This window comes from Heterodontus francisci, chromosome 25, assembly GCF_036365525.1.
Source record: "Heterodontus francisci isolate sHetFra1 chromosome 25, sHetFra1.hap1, whole genome shotgun sequence".
NCBI lineage: Eukaryota > Metazoa > Chordata > Chondrichthyes > Heterodontiformes > Heterodontidae > Heterodontus > Heterodontus francisci.
Window position 1 is genome coordinate 20002233 of NC_090395.1, and position 18090 is coordinate 20020322.

The 18090-nt window shown below is 45.5% G+C and overlaps 1 protein-coding gene across 1 annotated transcript in view; it reads left to right on the forward strand.

The window, feature by feature from the left end:
- The window catches only part of LOC137383777 (ankyrin repeat and BTB/POZ domain-containing protein 2-like), a 72704-nt gene that overhangs the window by 29026 nt on the left and 25588 nt on the right, over positions 1–18090 (forward strand). Inside the window, exons 2-4 of the mRNA XM_068056960.1 lie at positions 13468–13617; positions 15587–15791; positions 17045–17197. Coding sequence (XP_067913061.1) covers positions 13468–13617; positions 15587–15791; positions 17045–17197 — 508 coding nt within the window. The remainder of the gene's footprint in view (positions 1–13467; positions 13618–15586; positions 15792–17044; positions 17198–18090) is intronic.

The window sequence follows — 18090 nt, forward strand, 5'->3', positions numbered from 1 at the left end:
GGAGATTGTGGACAGCACTCTATCTGGTGTTTACTGTCCTAATGGGAGATTATGGACAGCACTCTATCAGGTGTTTACTGTCCTAATGGGAGATTGTGGACAGCAATCTATCAGGTGTTTACTGTCCTAATGGGAGATTATGGACAGCACTCTACCAGGTGTTTACTGTCCTAATGGGAGATTGTGGACAGCACTCCATCAGGTGTTTACTGTCCTAATGGGAGATTGTGGACAGCAATCTATCAGGTGTTGACTGTCCTAATGGGAGATTGTGGACAGCACTCTATCTGGTGTTTACTGTCCTAATGGGAGATTGTGGACAGCACTCTGTCTGGTGTTTACTGTCCAAATGGGAGATTGTGGACAGCACTCTGTCTGGTGTTTACTGTCCTAATGGGAGATTATGGACAGCACTCAATCTGGTGTTTACTGTGCTAATGGGAGATTGTGGACAGCACTCTGTCTGGTGTTTACTGTCCTAATGGGAGATTATGGACAGCACTCTGTCTGGTGTTTACTGTCCAAATGGGAGATTGTGGACAGCACTCTGTCTGGTGTTTACTGTCCTAATGGGAGATTATGGACAGCACTCTATCTGGTGTTTACTGTGCTAATGGGATATTGTGGACAGCACTCTGTCTGGTGTTTACTGTCCTAATGGGAGATTATGGACAGCACTCTATCTGGTGTTTACTGTCCGAATGGGAGATTATGGACAGCACTCTATCTGGTGTTTACTGTCCTAATGGGAGATTATGGACAGCACTCTGTCTGGTGTTTACTGTCCTAATGGGAGATTGTGGACAGCACTCTGTCTGGTGTTGACTGTCCTAATGGGAGATTATGGACAGCCGTCTATCTGGTGTTTACTGTCCTAATGGGAGATTGTGGACAGCACTCTGTCTGGTGTTTATGTTCTAATGGGAGATTGTGGACAGCACTCTGTCTGGTGTTTACTGTCCTAATGGGAGATTGTGGACAGCACTCTATCAGATGTTTACTGTCCTAATGGGGGATTGTGGACAGCACTCTGTCTGGTGTTTACTGTACTAATGGGAGATTGTGGACAGCACTCTGTCTGGTGTTTACTGTCCAAATGGGAGATTATGGACAGCACTCTATCTGGTGTTTACTGTCCTAATGGGAGATTATGGACAGCACTCTATCTGGTGTTTACTGTCCTAATGGGAGATTATGGACAGCACTCTATCTGGTGTTTACTGTCCTAATGGGAGATTGTGGACAGCACTCTATCTGGTGTTTACTGTCCTAATGGGGGATTGTGGACAGCACTCTGTCTGGTGTTTACTGTACTAATGGGAGATTGTGGACAGCACTCTGTCTGGTGTGTACTGTCCTAATGGGAATTGTGATTTGCACTCTATCTTGTGTTTACTGTCCTCATGGGAGATTGTGGACAGCACTCTATCTGGTGTATACTGTCCTAATGGGAGATTGCGGACTGCACGCTATCTGGTGTATACTGTCCTAATGGGAGATTGCAGACAGCACTCTATCTGGTGCTTACTGTCCTAATGGGAGATTGCAGACAGCACGCTGTCTGGTGTATACTGTCCGAATGGGAGATTGTGGACAGCACTCTATTTGGTGTATACTCTCCGAATGGGAGATTGTGGACAGCAATCTATCAGGTGTTGACTGTTCTAATGGGAGATTGTGGACAGCACTCTATCTGGTGTTTACTGTCCTAATGGGAGATTGTGGACAGCACTCTGTCTGGTGTTTACTGTCCAAATGGGAGATTGTGGACAGCACTCTGTCTCGTGTTTACTGTCCGAATGGGAGATTATGGACAGCACTCTATCTGGTGTTTACTGTGCTAATGGGAGATTGTGGACAGCACTCTGTCTGGTGTTTACTGTCCTAATGGGAGATTATGGACAGCACTCCATCTGGTGTTTACTGTCCGAATGGGAGATTATGGACAGCACTCTATCTGGTGTTTACTGTCCTAATGGGAGATTGTGGACAGCACTCTATCAGGTGTTTACTGTCCTAATGGGAGATTATGGACAGCACTCTATCAGGTGTTTACTGTCCTAATGGGAGATTGTGGACAGCACTCTGTCTGGTGTTTACTGTCCTAATGGGAGATTGTGGACAGCACTCTGTCAGGTGTTTACTGTCCTAATGGGAGATTATGGACAGCACTCTATCTGATGTTTACTGTCCTAATGGGAGATTGTGGACAGCAATCTATCAGGTGTTGACTGTCCTAATGTGAGATTGTGGACAGCACTCTATCTGGTGTTTACTGTCCTAATGGGAGATTGTGGACAGCACTCTGTCTGGTGTTTCCTGTCCAAATGGGAGATTGTGGACAGCACTCTATCAGGTGTTTACTGTCCTAATGGGAGATTGTGGACAGCAATCTATCAGGTGTTGACTGTCCTAATGGGAGATTGTGGACAGCAATCTATCAGGTGTTGACTGTCCTAATGGGAGATTGTGGACAGCAATCTATCAGGTGTTTACTGTACTAATGGGAGATTGTGGACAGCACTCTGTCTGGTGTTTACTGTCCTAATGGGAGATTATGGACAGCACTCTATCTGGTGTTTACTGTCCTAATGGGAGATTGTGGACAGCAATCTATCAGGTGTTGACTGTCCTAATGGGAGATTGTGGACAGCAATCTATCAGGTGTTTACTGTACTAATGGGAGATTGTGGACAGCACTCTGTCTGGTGTTTACTGTCCTAATGGGAGATTATGGACAGCACTCTGTCTGGTGTTTACTGTCCAAATGGGAGATTGTGGACAGCACTCTGTCTGGTGTTTACTGTCCTAATGGGAGATTATGGACAGCACTCTATCTGGTGTTTACTGTGCTAATGGGATATTGTGGACAGCACTCTGTCTGGTGTTTACTGTCCTAATGGGAGATTATGGACAGCACTCTATCTGGTGTTTACTGTCCGAATGGGAGATTATGGACAGCACTCTATCTGGTGTTTACTGTCCTAATGGGAGATTATGGACAGCACTCTGTCTGGTGTTTACTGTCCTAATGGGAGATTATGGACAGCACTCTATCTGGTGTTTACTGTCCTAATGGGAGATTGTGGACAGCACTCTGTCTGGTGTTTACTGTTCTAATGGGAGATTGTGGACAGCACTCTGTCTGGTGTTTACTGTCCTAATGGGAGATTGTGGACAGCACTCTATCAGATGTTTACTGTCCTAATGGGGGATTGTGGACAGCACTCTGTCTGGTGTTTACTGTACTAATGGGAGATTGTGGACAGCACTCTGTCTGGTGTTTACTGTCCAAATGGGAGATTATGGACAGCACTCTATCTGGTGTTTACTGTCCTAATGGGAGATTATGGACAGCACTCTATCTGGTGTTTACTGTCCTAATGGGAGATTATGGACAGCACTCTATCTGGTGTTTACTGTCCTAATGGGAGATTGTGGACAGCACTCTATCTGGTGTTTACTGTCCTAATGGGGGATTGTGGACAGCACTCTGTCTGGTGTTTACTGTACTAATGGGAGATTGTGGACAGCACTCTGTCTGGTGTGTACTGTCCTAATGGGAATTGTGATTTGCACTCTATCTTGTGTTTACTGTCCTCATGGGAGATTGTGGACAGCACTCTATCTGGTGTATACTGTCCTAATGGGAGATTGCGGACTGCACGCTATCTGGTGTATACTGTCCTAATGGGAGATTATGGACAGTACTCTGTCTGGTGTATACTGTCCTAATGGGAGATTGTCGACAGCACTCTATCTGGTGTCTACTGTCCTGTTGGGAGATTGTGGACAGCACGCTATCTGGTGCATACTGTCCTAATGGGAGATTGCAGGCAGCACTCTATCTGGTGTATACTGTCCTAATGGGAGATTGCAGACAGCACTCTATCTGGTGCTTACTGTCCTAATGGGAGATTGCAGACAGCACGCTGTCTGGTGTATACTGTCCGAATGGGAGATTGTGGACAGCACTCTATTTGGTGTATTCTGTCCGAATGGGAGATTGTGATTTGCACTCTATCTGGTGTGTACTGTCCTGATGGGAGATTGCGGACAGCACGCTATCTGGTGTATACTGTCCTAATGGGAATTGTGATTTGCACTCTATCTCGTGTTTACTGTCCTCGTGGGAGATTATGGACAGTACTCTGTCTGGTGTATACTGTCCTAATGGGAGATTGTCGACAGCACTCTATCTGGTGTATGCTGTCCTATTGGGAGATTACGGACAGGACTCTGTCTGGTGTATACTGTCCGAATGGGAGATTGTGGACAGCACTCTATCTGGTGTTTACTGTGCTAATGGGTGATTGCAGACAGCACTCTATCTGGTGTTTACTGTCCTAATGGGAATTGTGGACAGCACTCTATCTGGTGTTTACTTTCCTATTGGGGGATTGCAGACAGCACGCTATCTGGTGTATACTGTCCTAATGGGAGATTGCGGACCGTACGCTATCTGGTGTTTACTGTCCTAATGGGAGATCGCGGACATCACGCTATCTGGTGTATACTGTCCTAATGGGAGATTGTGGACAGCACTCTCTCTGGTCTATACTGTCCTAATGGGAGATTGCGGACAGCACGCTATCTGGTGTATACTGTCCTAATGGGAGATTGCGGACAGCACGCTATCTGGTGTATACTGTCCTAATGGGAATTGTGATTTGCACTCTATCTAGTGTTTACTGTCCTCATGGGAGATTGTGGACAGCACTCTATCTGGTGTATACTGTCCTAATGGGAGATTGCGGACAGAACGCTATCTGGTGTATACTGTCCTGTTGGGAGATTGTGGACAGCACTCTATCTGGTGTATACTGTCCTAATGGGAGATTGTGATTAGCACTCTATCTAGTGTATACTGTCCTAATGGGAGATTGTGATTTGCACTCTATCTGGTGTATACTGTCCTAATGGGAGATTGTGGACAGCACTCTTTCTGGTGTATACTGTCCTAATGGGAGATTGTGCACAGCACTCTATCTGGTGTATACTGTCCTAATGGGAGATTGTGATTTGCACTCTATCTGGTGTAAACTGTCCTAATGGGAGATTGTGGACAGCACTCTATCTGGTGTATATTGTCCTAATGGGAGATTGTGGAGAGCACTCGATCTGGTGTATACTGTCCTAATGGGCGATTGTGATTTGCACTTATCTGGTGTATACTGTCCTAATGGGAGATTGCGGACAGCACACTATCTGGTGTATACTGTCCTAATGGGAGATTGTGGACAGCACTCTATCTGGTGTATCCTGTCCTAATGGGAGATTGTGGACAGCACTCTATCTGGTGTATACTGTCCTAATGGGAGATTGCAGACAGCACTCTATCTGGTGTTTACTGTCCCAATGGGAGATTGCAGACAGCACTCTGTCTGGTGTATACTGTCCGAATGGGAGATTGTCGACAGCACTCTATCTGGTGTGTACTGTCCTAATGGGAGATTGCGGACAGCACGCTATCTGGTGTATACTGTCCTAATGGGAATTGTGATTTGCACTCTATCTCGTGTTTACTGTCCTCATGGGAGATTATGGACAGTACTCTGTCTGGTGTATACTGTCCTAATGGGAGATTGTCGACAGCACTCTATCTGGTGTATACTGTCCGAATGTGAGATTGTGGACAGCACTCTATCTGGTGTATACTGTCCTAATGGGAGATTGTGGACAGCACGCTATCTGGTGTATACTGTCCTAATGGGAGATTGCGGACAGCACGCTATCTGGTGTATACTGTCCTAATGGGAATTGTGATTTGCACTCTATCTAGTGTTGACTGTCCTCATGGGAGATTGTGGACAGCACTCTATCTGGTGTATACTGTCGTAATGGGAGATTGCGGACAGCACGCTATCTGGTGTATACTGTCCTAATGGGAGATTACGGACAGGACTCTGTCTGGTGTATACTGTCCTAATGGGAGATTGTCGACAGCACTCTATCTGGTGTATACTGTCCTGTTGGGAGATTGTGGACAGCACGCTATCTGGTGCATACTGTCCTAATGGGAGATTGCAGACAGCACTCTATCTGGTGTATACTGTCCTAATGGGAGATTGCAGACAGCACTCTATCTGGTGTATACTGTCCTAATGGGAGATTGCAGACAGCACGCTGTCTGGTGTATACTGTCCGAATGGGAGATTGTGGACAGCACTCTATTTGGTGTATACTGTCCTAATGGGAGATTGTGATTTGCACTCTATCTGGTGTGTACTGTCCTAATGGGAGATTGCGGACCGCACGCTATCTGGTGTATACTGTCCTAATGGGAATTGTGATTTGCACTCTATCTCGTGTTTACTGTCCTCATGGGAGATTGTGGACAGTACTCTGTCTGGTGTATACTGTCCTAATGGGAGATTGTCGCCAGCACTCTATCTTTTGTATACTGTCCGAATGGGAGATTGTGGACATCACTCTATCTGGTGTTTACTGTGCTAATGGGTGATTGCAGACAGCACTCTATCTGGTGTTTACTGTCCTAATGGGAATTGTGGACAGCACTCTATCTGGTGTTTACTTTCCTATTGGGGGATTGCAGACTGCACGCTATCTGGTGTATACTGTCCTAATGGGAGATTGCGGACCGCAAGCTATCTGGTGTTTACTGTCCAAATGGGAGATTGCGGACAGCACGCTATCTGGTGTATACTGTCCTAATGGGAGATTGTGGACAGCACTCTATTTGGTGTATACTGTCCTAATGGGAGATTGTGATTTGCACTCTATCTGGTGTGTACTGTCCTAATGGGAGATTGCGGACAGCACGCTATCTGGTGTATACTGTCCTAATGGGAATTGTGATTTGCACTCTATCTCGTGTTTACTGTCCTCATGGGAGATTATGGACAGTACTCTGTCTGGTGTATACTGTCCTAATGGGAGATTGTCGACAGCACGCTATCTGGTGTTTACTGTCCTAATGGGAGATTGCAGACAGCATGCTATCTGATGTTCTTTTGGGCCTCCTTATCTCGAGAGACAATGGATACGCGCCTGGAGGTGGTCAGTGGTTTGTGAAGCAGCGCCTGGAGTGGCTATAAAGGCCAATTCTGGAGTAACAGGCTCTTCCACAGGTGCTGCAGAGAAATTTGTTTGTTGGGGCTGTTGGACAGTTGGCTCTCCCCTTGCGCCTCTGTCTTTTTTCCTGCCAACTACTAAGTCTCTTCGACTCGCCACAATTTAGCCCTGTCTTTATGGCTGCCCGCCAGCTCTGGCGAATGCTGGCAACTGACTCCCACGACTTGTGATCAATGTCACACGATTTCATGTCGCGTTTGCAGACGTCTTTATAACGGAGACATGGACGGCCGGTGGGTCTGATACCAGTGGCGAGCTCGCTGTACAATGTGTCTTTGGGGATCCTGCCATCTTCCATGCGGCTCACATGGCCAAGCCATCTCAAGCGCCGCTGACTCAGTAGTGTGTATAAGCTGGGGATGTTGGCCGCTTCAAGGACTTCTGTGTTGGAGATATAGTCCTGCCACCTGATGCCAAGTATTCTCCGAAGGCAGCGAAGATGGAATGAATTGAGACGTCGCTCTTGGCTGGCATACGTTGTCCAGGCCTCGCTGCCGTAGAGCAAGGTACTGAGGACACAGGCCTGATACACTCGGACTTTTGTGTTCCGTGTCAGTGCGCCATTTTCCCACACTCTCTTGGCCAGTCTGAACATAGCAGTGGAAGCCTTACCCATACGCTTGTTGATTTCTGCATCTAGAGACAGGTTACTGGTGATAGTTGAGCCTAGGTAGGTGAACTCTTGAACCACTTCCAGAGCGTGGTCGCCAATATTGATGGATGGAGCATTTCTGACATCCTGCCCCATGATGTTCATTTTCTTGAGGCTGATGGTTAGGCCAAATTCATTGCAGGCAGACGCAAACCTGTCGATGAGACTCTGCAGGCATTCTTCAGTGTGAGATGTTAAGCGATGCCCCCATTTCAAGATGGCTCCTGGGCTGGAAGCTCCCTAGGAAGCTCCCTTGCTGTTCAACTCTATCCATGGCCATCTGCTCCCATCCCTAACGTTTTCTCCCCCAATCTGCCCTCTTAAACTGTTTAAATTCCCCTGGCTCTTTAAATCAGTTCATTTTAGCCCTATCTAAAAGTTAACAGTTAGTTTAGTGTATGTTACCTGGGCCCACTGCCCTCCCCCAGCCACACCTGCTCTTTGTTTTCTCAATGAAATTGATCCGGATGAAACTGACGAGAACAGCTGCCGATACTTTAATCTCCGATCCTGCTGTCTTCACAGTCCAGAGTGTCTGCAGCCACGGCATGCGGTAAGTCCATTGAGGTGAAGAAGGAGCTGCGGGACCCGAGAGAAGTCCTGTGAAAAGGTGCCCCGAACACCCAAAAAATCCACGAACGGCCCCCCCGGCCGCAACTTCAAAGCGCCCGCGGGAGATGGCTCGGAGAGCATCTGCAGCGCACTGTCGGCAATGCTGCATGCCTTTATTATCTGATGTATACTGTCCTAATGGGAGATTGCAGACAGCACTCTATCTGGCGTATATTGTCCTAATGGGAGGTTGTGGACAGCACTCTATTTGGTGTATACTGTCCTAATGGGAGATTGTGGACAGCTCTCTGTCTGGTGTATACTGTCCTAATGGGAGATTGTGAACGGCACTCTGTCTGGTGTATACTGTCCTAATGGCAGATTGTGGACAGCACTCTGTCTGGTGTATACTATCCTAATGGGAGATTGTGGACAGCACTCTATCTGGTGTTTACTGTCCTAATGGGAGATTGCAGACAGCACTCTATCTGGTGTATACTGTCCTAATGGGAGATTGCGGATAGCACGCTATCTGGTGTATACTGTCCTAATGGGAGATTGTGATTAGCACTCTATCTGGTGTATACTGTCCTAATGGGAGATTGTGATTTGCACTCTATCTGGTGTATACTGTCCTAATGGGAGATTGTGATTTGCACTCTATCTGGTGTATACGGTCCTAATCGGAGATTGTGGACCGCACTCTATCTGGTGTATACTGTCCTAATGGGAGATTGTGGACAGCACTCTATCTGGTGTATATTGTCCTAATGGGAGATTGTGGAGAGCACTCGATCTGGTGTATACTGTCCTAATGGGAGATTGTGATTTGCACTTATCTGGTGTATACTGTCCTAATGGGAGATTGCGGACAGCACACTATCTGGTGTATACTGTCCTAATGGGAGATTGTGGACAGCACTCTATCTGGTGTATCCTGTCCTAATGGGAGATTGTGGACAGCACTCTATCTGGTGTATACTGTCCTAATGGGGGATTGTGGACAGCACTCTATCTGGTGTCTTCTGTCCTAATGGGAGATTGTGGACAGCACGCTATCTGGTGTATACTGTCCTCATGGGAGATTGTGGACAGCACACTATCTGGTGTATATTGTCCTAATGGGAGATTGTGGAGAGCACTCGATCTGGTGTATACTGTCCTAATGGGAGATTGTGATTTGCACTTATCTGGTGTATACTGTCCTAATGGGAGATTGCGGACAGCACACTATCTGGTGTATACTGTCCTAATGGGAGATTGTGGACAGCACTCTATCTGGTGTATCCTGTCCTAATGGGAGATTGTGGACAGCACTCTATCTGGTGTATACTGTCCTAATGGGGGATTGTGGACAGCACTCTATCTGGTGTCTTCTGTCCTAATGGGAGATTGTGGACAGCACGCTATCTGGTGTATACTGTCCTCATGGGAGATTGTGGACAGCACACTATCTGGTGTATACTGTCCTAATGGGAATTGTGATTTGCACTCTATCTGGTGTATACTGTCCTAATGGGAGATTGTGGAGAGCACTCTATCTGGTGTGTACTGTCCTAATGGGAGATTGTGGACGGCACTCTTTTCTAGTGTATTCTGTCCTAATGGGAGATTGTGGACAGCAATCTGTCTGGTGTATACTGTCCTAATGGGAGATTGTGGACAGCACTCTTTCTGGTGTCTCCTGTCCTAATGGGAGATTGCGGACAGCACGCTATCTGGTGTATACTGTCCTTTTGGGAGATTGTGATTAGCACTCTATCTGGTGTATACTGTCCTAATGGGAGATTGTGATTTGCACTCTATCTGGTGTATACTGTCCTCATGGGAGATTGTGGACAGCACTCTATCTGGTGTATACTGTCCTAATGGGAGATTGTGGACAGCACTCTATCTGGTGTATACTGTCCTAATGGGAGATTGTGGACAGCACTCTATCTGGTGTATACTGTCCTAATGGGAGATTGTGATTTGCACTCTATCTGGTGTATATTTTCCTAATGGGAGATTGTGGACAACACTCTGTCTGGTGTATACTGTCCTAATGGGAGATTGTGGACAGCACTCTATCTGGTGTATCCTGTCCTAATGTGTTCCTGGGATTTTGGGATTCTGTTTCGACATTTCGGCTCAGAGTCAGTGATCAGCAGTGAGTACAATGGATTTAGACAGACAGGGAAAAGAGAAGTTCAGTCACTTTAGGCTTTTTCACAAAATAGTGTTGGAAATAAAATTGAAGCTTAAAAGAAAAATCTGATCTGGAAAACATCGCTATGGTCAGGGATTTAAACACAGACTGCTCGTTGGGCATTAAGAGACTCAGGGTCTGTACCATATGGGGTGCAATGACATAGAAATACCGTCACACCACACAAATAGGCATCGGCCCAACCAGTCTGTATCTGTTTCCCCTCTACAAGCAAGTAGTCTTAATCACATTTACTCGCTTTGTTCCTGTTTCCGTTCATCCCTTTTTCATTCATCCATCAATCTCAACTAATCTCAATGTTAACATTGTTTCTGCCTCAATCACTAACCTTAGAAGTGAGTCTCACAGCTCTCTGCATGAAGAGTTTTCTCCTGCTCCCAGTTCTAAATCTTTTCCATTTTAGCTTTATTATGGCTCCATGTTCTAGACTCCTTAACTACTGGAAACATTCTGCTTCCATCAACCATGTCCCATCTTTTCATTGTTTTAAAAACCTGTAACATATCATAATATGTGGTGTTGTAACAAAGGGAAAGACCCAATTTTTCAAACTTTTGTAATTGTGTTGCCTGATACCAGGTGGCATCCTAGTGATTCTGCATTGTACCCTCGCTATAGCCTGAATATCATTCCTATAGTGTGTGGATAAATGTAAGTGCGACTCTCAAGGCAGAGGACAACAAATCTCTCATTGAAATTGAGATCAGCATGATTGCCCTGGATCAGTGTGCCTCATTCCGTGCATGTCAGAATAGAGTTTGAGGAAACAGGGTTAAAGAGGTAGCTGGGCTACAGGTTAAAGTCGCAGACGGCCATTGAGACAGAAAGCTATTGTTCATATCGGTGCAGATTTAAATGGGGAACTGAAGGCGAGGCATTCTGCCTCGGCCTATTCTGAAATATTCACTTCTGAATGGCAGGGTGGGTGTGGAGATGGGTCATGTGCTGAAAGAAAGAACAAATTTGCAGTTTTATAAAATCTTTCACAACTTCAGGATGTTCCAGTGAAGTTCCTTTGAAGTATAGTCACGATTGTAATGTAGGAAATGCATCACAGCATTGTCCCATTAATAGCAATGAGATAATCTGGTTTATTGTTGTTAATTGAGGGATGACTATTGGCCACAATACCAGGGAGAATTCCCCTATTCTTCTTTGACATAGTTTGTGGGATCTTGCACTCCCACCTGAGAGGGCAAATGAGGCCTTGGTTTAATGGCACCTCCAAAAGATAGAACCTCCAGCAGTGTAGTACTTGCTCAGTACTGCATTGGAAATTCAACCTGGTTTATGTGCCCAGGTCTCTGGAGTGAGGCTTAATCCCATGACTTGATTTTGAAGTAGGGGTTCTACCAACTGAACCATGTCTGACAGTATTACAGGCTGAAGGTCTGACCGGTTCCTGACTGGGGCTGAGGTGCTGTACTTCATCAGTTTCTGTTTACCTGTACGATTGAATGAAAAGCTACCATCTGATTAGACAACTTGAGGTGGTCAACATCAGGAGGACCTTCAGCATTCATTTTGACTCCTTAATTATTACTGACAGAGGTTAAACTCTGGAGGGGAAGTTCACTTGGAAACATTTCGGTGATAATTAATCCAGAAAGGAAGGAGTTAATAACATGAGGAACCAGGATTGGAGAGTGCTGCCAAACTTTTTCTCAGATATGTCATTAGATAGACAGCGAGTCTCGGGGAGACTGTTGGAGAGGCTCCAGACCATACTGACAGTTCCTGAACTGAGATTCAACCAAACCCTTGTGACTCCATTTTTGAATCAGGTGGTGTCAGCAGTGGCTCAGCTGGTAGCACTCTCACCTCAGTCAGAAGGTTGTGGGTTCAAGTTCTACTCCAGAGACATGAGCACATTATCTAGGTTGACAATGGTGAGAGGTTGGGAAGTGTTGATATCTAAAGAAACTTGAGTGTCCTTGTTCATGAGTCACTAAAAGTCAGTGTGCCGTAAGCAATTAAGAAGGCAAATGGCATGTTGGCCTTCATTGCAAGGGGATTTGAGTGCAGGAATAAAGATGTATTGCTTCAATTGTATAAGGCATTGGTGAGACCACACCTGGAGTATTGTGTACAGTTTTGGTCTCCTTATCTAAGGATGGATATACTTACCATAGAGCTGTGCAACGGTGGTTCACCAGACTAATCCCTGGGATGGCGGGATTGTTTTATGAGGAAAGATTGCAGAAATTGGGCCTGTATTCTCTAGAGTTTCGAAGAATGAGAGGTGATCTCATTGAAACTTACAAAATTCTTACAGGGTGTGACAGGGTGGATGTAGATAGGATGTTTCCCCTGGCTGGTGAGTCTAGAACCAGGGGACACAGTCTCAGAATAAGGGCAGGCCATTTAAGGCTGAGATGAGGAGGACTTTCTTTACTCAGAGCGTGGAGAATCTGTGGAATTCTCTACCCCAGGGGGCTATGGAAGCTCAATCATTGAGTATGTTCAAGACAGAAATCGATAGATTTCTGAATACTAATGACATCAAGAGATATGGGGATAGTGGGGAAAAATGGCGTAGAAGTAGATGATCAACCATTATCTGTTTGAATGCTGGAGCAGGAGCGACGGGCCAAATGGCCTACTCTTGCTCCTATTTCCTATGATCCTCTGACACTCCAATGCAGTGCTGAGGAAGTGCTTCACTGTCAGATGTGCCATCTTTCAGCTGAGACATTAACCTGAGGCTCTGCCTGCCCTCTCAGGTGGATTTGAAAGATCTCACCCTGCTTTTCCAAAGAAGAGCCAAGCAATCTCTCTAAAAAGATTAACGGGTCATTTATCTCACTTGGTGTGTGTGGAATCCTGCTGTGTGCAACTTCTGTTTGGGTAGTTGGGGCAAGGTTTTGTGTGGATTGTATAATATTTTGGATTTTGCCCTTCATCGTGTTTTCTTAGCTCACTATTAATTGAATGCTGTTTGTATTTCTTGCATTCTCAGGTGTGCCTTGCCTTCCGAACTACCTCAGCCTGTACACAGAGCGCTATCAAAGTGTAGGATCAATTCACCGGCAGCTGTACAATCACTCAGACCTTAGGAACCTGGAGCAGGCTATGCTGGCAACCTGTGTGGGCACCATTGCTGAACTCAGTTAGTAACACACAATTCTCACCCTTTCTCATAGCTCAGTGCGTATGAATGGGAGAGTATTTTATATTAACTGGGATATATATGGATTGGGATACATGTTTATTTATTGGGGTATATATGCATGACATAATATATACATGCACTGGCATGTATGTAAATGCACTGGAGTACATGTATTTCTGCCTGGTATGAGTGCATAAAGAATTGAGGAAAGACTTGAAAAATTGGGGCTGTTTTCATTAGAACAGGAGATGACAGGATGATTTTATAGACATGTTTAAAATTATGAAGGGATGAGGCTGTAATAGACTGTAGAATGTTTCAACTGATTGAGAAGTCTAAAACAAGGGACATAGATATCAGATTACGTTTGACATTGAGGATAGAGAGTAGGAAAGACTTGTTTTACATGTAGTTATGAGGCTGTGGAATGCACAACTGGAGTTAGAGATTAAAGCAGAGATCGTATCAATAGTTAAGACAGATGGTTGAATCAAAAGCGGATAAAATGATCTTGGATAAGGGCAGATGGGTTAGGATATTGCTCATGTGGAGGACAACAACCAATGTGGATTGATTGAGCTGAATGACTTGTTCTGTAATTTTTAGAAAATTCTTTGTATTTTTTATTAGAGATACAGCACTGAAACAGGCCCTTTGGCCCACTAAGTCTGTGCTGGCCATCAACCACCCATTTATACTAATCCTACATTAATCCCATATTCCTACCACATGCCCTCAATTCCCCTACCCCTACCTACACTAGGGGCAATTTACAATGGCCAATTTATCTATCAACCAGCAAGTCTTTTTGGCTGTGGGAGGAAACTGGAGCACCCGGCAGAAACCCACGCAGCCACAGGGAGAACTTGCAAAGTCCACACAGGCAGTACCCAGAATCAAACCCGGGTTGCTGGAGCTGTGAGGCTGTGGTGCTAACCACTGTGCCACTGTGCTGCCAACCACTGTTCCACTGTGCTGCCGTATAATATATAATGACTTATATGCAATGAGAATGTAAAGCCAAGGCAAGTTAGTTTTTGTACAGTTTATTTGTTAGTTTCCTCCCTTTTGAATAGCTAGCCCAGTCCTGGAGCTAGTGGCTTTGATCACAGAGTTGTCTATGTGTCCCTGGGCGGCACCATTGATTCTAATTGCAGCTGATACTTCAGACTCGCTTCCAGCTTGATGCGGTGTTTTGTTTCAATTCATTCATTCTCGGGCAAAGCCAACATTTATTGCTTATTCATAATTACTCTTGAGAATGTGGTGCTAAGCCACCTTCTTGAACCGCTGCAGTCCACATGCTGAAGGGACACCAACAGTGCTGTTAGGGAGGGAGTTCCAGGATTTTAACCAGCGACAGTGAAGGAACAGTGATACAGTTCCAAGTCAGGATGGTGTGTGACTTGGAGAGGAACTTGCAGGTGGTGGTGTTCCCATGCACCTGCTGCCCTTGTTCTTCTAGGCAGTAGAGGCCATGTGTTTGGGAGCTGCTGTCGAAGAAGCCTTGGCATGTTGCTGTACTGTATCTTGTGGATAGAACACACTGAGGCCACGTTGTGTTGGTGGTGGAGGGAATGAATGTTTAAGGTTGTAGATGGGGTGCCAATCACTCAACCTGTTTTGTCCTGTATGGTGTCGAGCTTCCTGAGCATTGAGCTGCACTCATCCAGGCAAGTGGAGAGTATTCCATCACACTCCTGACTTGTGTCTTGCAGGTGCTGGAAAGGCTTTGTGGAGTCAGGAAATGAGTCACTCACCATGGTACACCCAGTCTCTGACCTGCTGTAGTAGCTTCAGCATTTGTATGGCTGTTCCAGTTAAGTTTCTGTTCAATGGCAACAACACCTGCCCCCCCCCCACCCCACCCCGCACCCGAGGATGTTGAATGTGGGGGATGCAGGTATGGCGATACCATTGAACGTCAAGGGCAATTTGTTCTAACTGTCCTTCATCTATTCCACAGGCGACCTGGTCTCTCAAGCAATGTATTATTTCCAGCAGTTTGGTGCAAGATACCAAAGGAACGGATTTCAGCTGCATTTCAGAAAGGGTCCATACTCCTGGGAGTCGGAGGCTCTGCATGGTCTCTATTACTACATGCACTGCCCGCATCTGGAGTGGGAGAATCCAAACAATGAGCCTCCAAGAGTAAAACTAGGCAGTGAGAGGTGAGAGAACTGGAATTTGGACTTCCCAAAAATACCCAAACTGATTTTGTTCTACAATTTACTGAGTCAATTCACTCAGGGAAAACAGCAAATATTCCACAGGGCTTTTTGTAATTTAAACACTTCCAGTTTTGCATGCTTTAGAGGATCTTGAATCACGTCAAGAAACAAGAGGGTTGTAAAATCTGCTGCTCCCTCACATCAGAGTCCTGAGAGCAGCAGGCAGAAATCCAAGCTCTTCAACCATGATGCAAACCCAACACTGGCCCAGGCCTGGTCTCTGCTGTCAGCCCTAGACCCATTCACAGGCCGTGGGCTGAGAGTGCTACCAACAAACAAAGGTTGACATTAAGCAGCTTGCTGTTTCTGTAGGTTGCTGTATTATTTTCTCGATGACAACGAGCTGTGCCTCACTGGAAAGAGGATATGATGCTTGGTTTGCAAAGTTTGTAAGCTTCAGCCTAGATTAGGCAGTATCATTTGAACCCATCTGTTGCTGTTAAAACCTCATCTAGCAATATAATAATTCAAATACTTGCTGAGGTTTATTGAATGACGATGACTGCAAGAAGTGAAAAGTCCCTGATGTTGGGTAGTTGCAGCATAAAGTAACCACTGACTTGGTTCATGTTAACAGGAGCAATGATCGTTAACTGAACTCATGCAGCTTGAACCGTGTGGGTTCAAACTGTACAGTCAGCTTACAAATTTCCCAGCTTTCATATGAGGAGGAGAGGGGAAAACCCACCTATGGTCTTTCGGTGTGAACTGTAATTGGATTCAGAGATAGACCAAAAAGGCAAAGGTTTTAGCAATTTTTTGTTGGGACTGAGTCTTTGAGAGGTCGAGTGTTACATGGAGGGGTATTGTCAGTGGGCAGAGATTACCTGAACTTGGTCCTGTCAGATGGTGATTTTCACTTTTATAATTTACGGAAATAACTTAAGTGGGTTTAAACAGAATTCTTTTCCTAAAACCTTCATGGTTCCTCCTCTAAATGTATTGTGCAGACCTGGAGCCAGTGCACATGCATGTACACATGTAAACGCACAATATGCATGTTTGAGGATGCGCTCCTATCATGTTATAATAAGAGGGTGGTGACCCAGTGGTTAATGGCTTCTGAAGCGAGGAGGAGTCCAAATCAATTGTGTATCCAGGTTCTCATAACTCTTTTATTCTCATAACTCTTGTTTGTCTTTGTGTGCATTTCCTCCCCACCCCCCATCCCTCCTCAAACACCAACTCCCCAGGCCGTACATGATTCTACCGCCAGTGGTTGAGTGGATCAGGGTATGCATCGCACAGGCAGAACACAGACATAGTCTGACAGTGGATAGCAGTGACCTTCGACAGGCTGCTAGGCTTCTGCTTCCAGGTGTAGACTGTGAACCCCGACAACTCAGGTTAGTAAACTTCACTCGCTCAGTCTCCACAAAGACTAATGTCTGTTTCTCTGCCTTTGAGGGGTCTCTGAGGAGTGTTAATTTGAGGTTTGGAGCTAAGGTGTGTAAATGGGTTGAGAAGTAGATAAGCCGCTATCTATTTGTATGGCAGAGTAGACTTGAGAGGCTAAATGGCCCACTCCTGTTCCTATGTTAAGCATGCAGGTAGAATGGTTACAATCCTTGGCACCCTACTGATACTGATCCTTAGCATAGTGGAAATCCATTTTATTCATCATGATTCTACTCCCCTGATCCCCAACTCACCCGCTGGAGCAACAGTCTTGTTGCCATGCAATGAATGTCCACTTTTAGTGAAAATCTGAACATTAATCCTTGGTCCATGAGGAACCATATTGTACATGGGCATCTGGCATTTATAAAGTGCCTTTCATGACCTCCAGGAATCCCAAAGCTCATCAGGGCTAATGAAGTTTTTTCTGAAATGTAGTCACTGTTGTAATGGAAAGTAGTAGCCAATTTTGTGCATAGCAAGGTCCCATTACAGCAATGAGATGAATGATTAGGAATCTACTTTTAATGGTGTTGATTGAAGGATAAATGTTGCCCAGGACACTGGGGAGAACTCCTGTGCTCTTCTTCGAATAGTGCCTTGGGATCTTTTACGTCTACCTGAGAGGGAAGACAGGCCTTCAGTTTAAGGTCTGATCTGAAATATGGCATCTCTGATAGTGCAATGCTCCCTCAGTACTGAACTTGAGTGTTGGCCTGGATTATTTGCTCAAGTCTCTGGACTCGAGGTGAGAGTGCTATAAACCGAGCCATGGTTGACATATGAAGTACTGTCTGGTGGGACATTGCAATAGTAGGGTTACATAGATCTTGTGGAATTT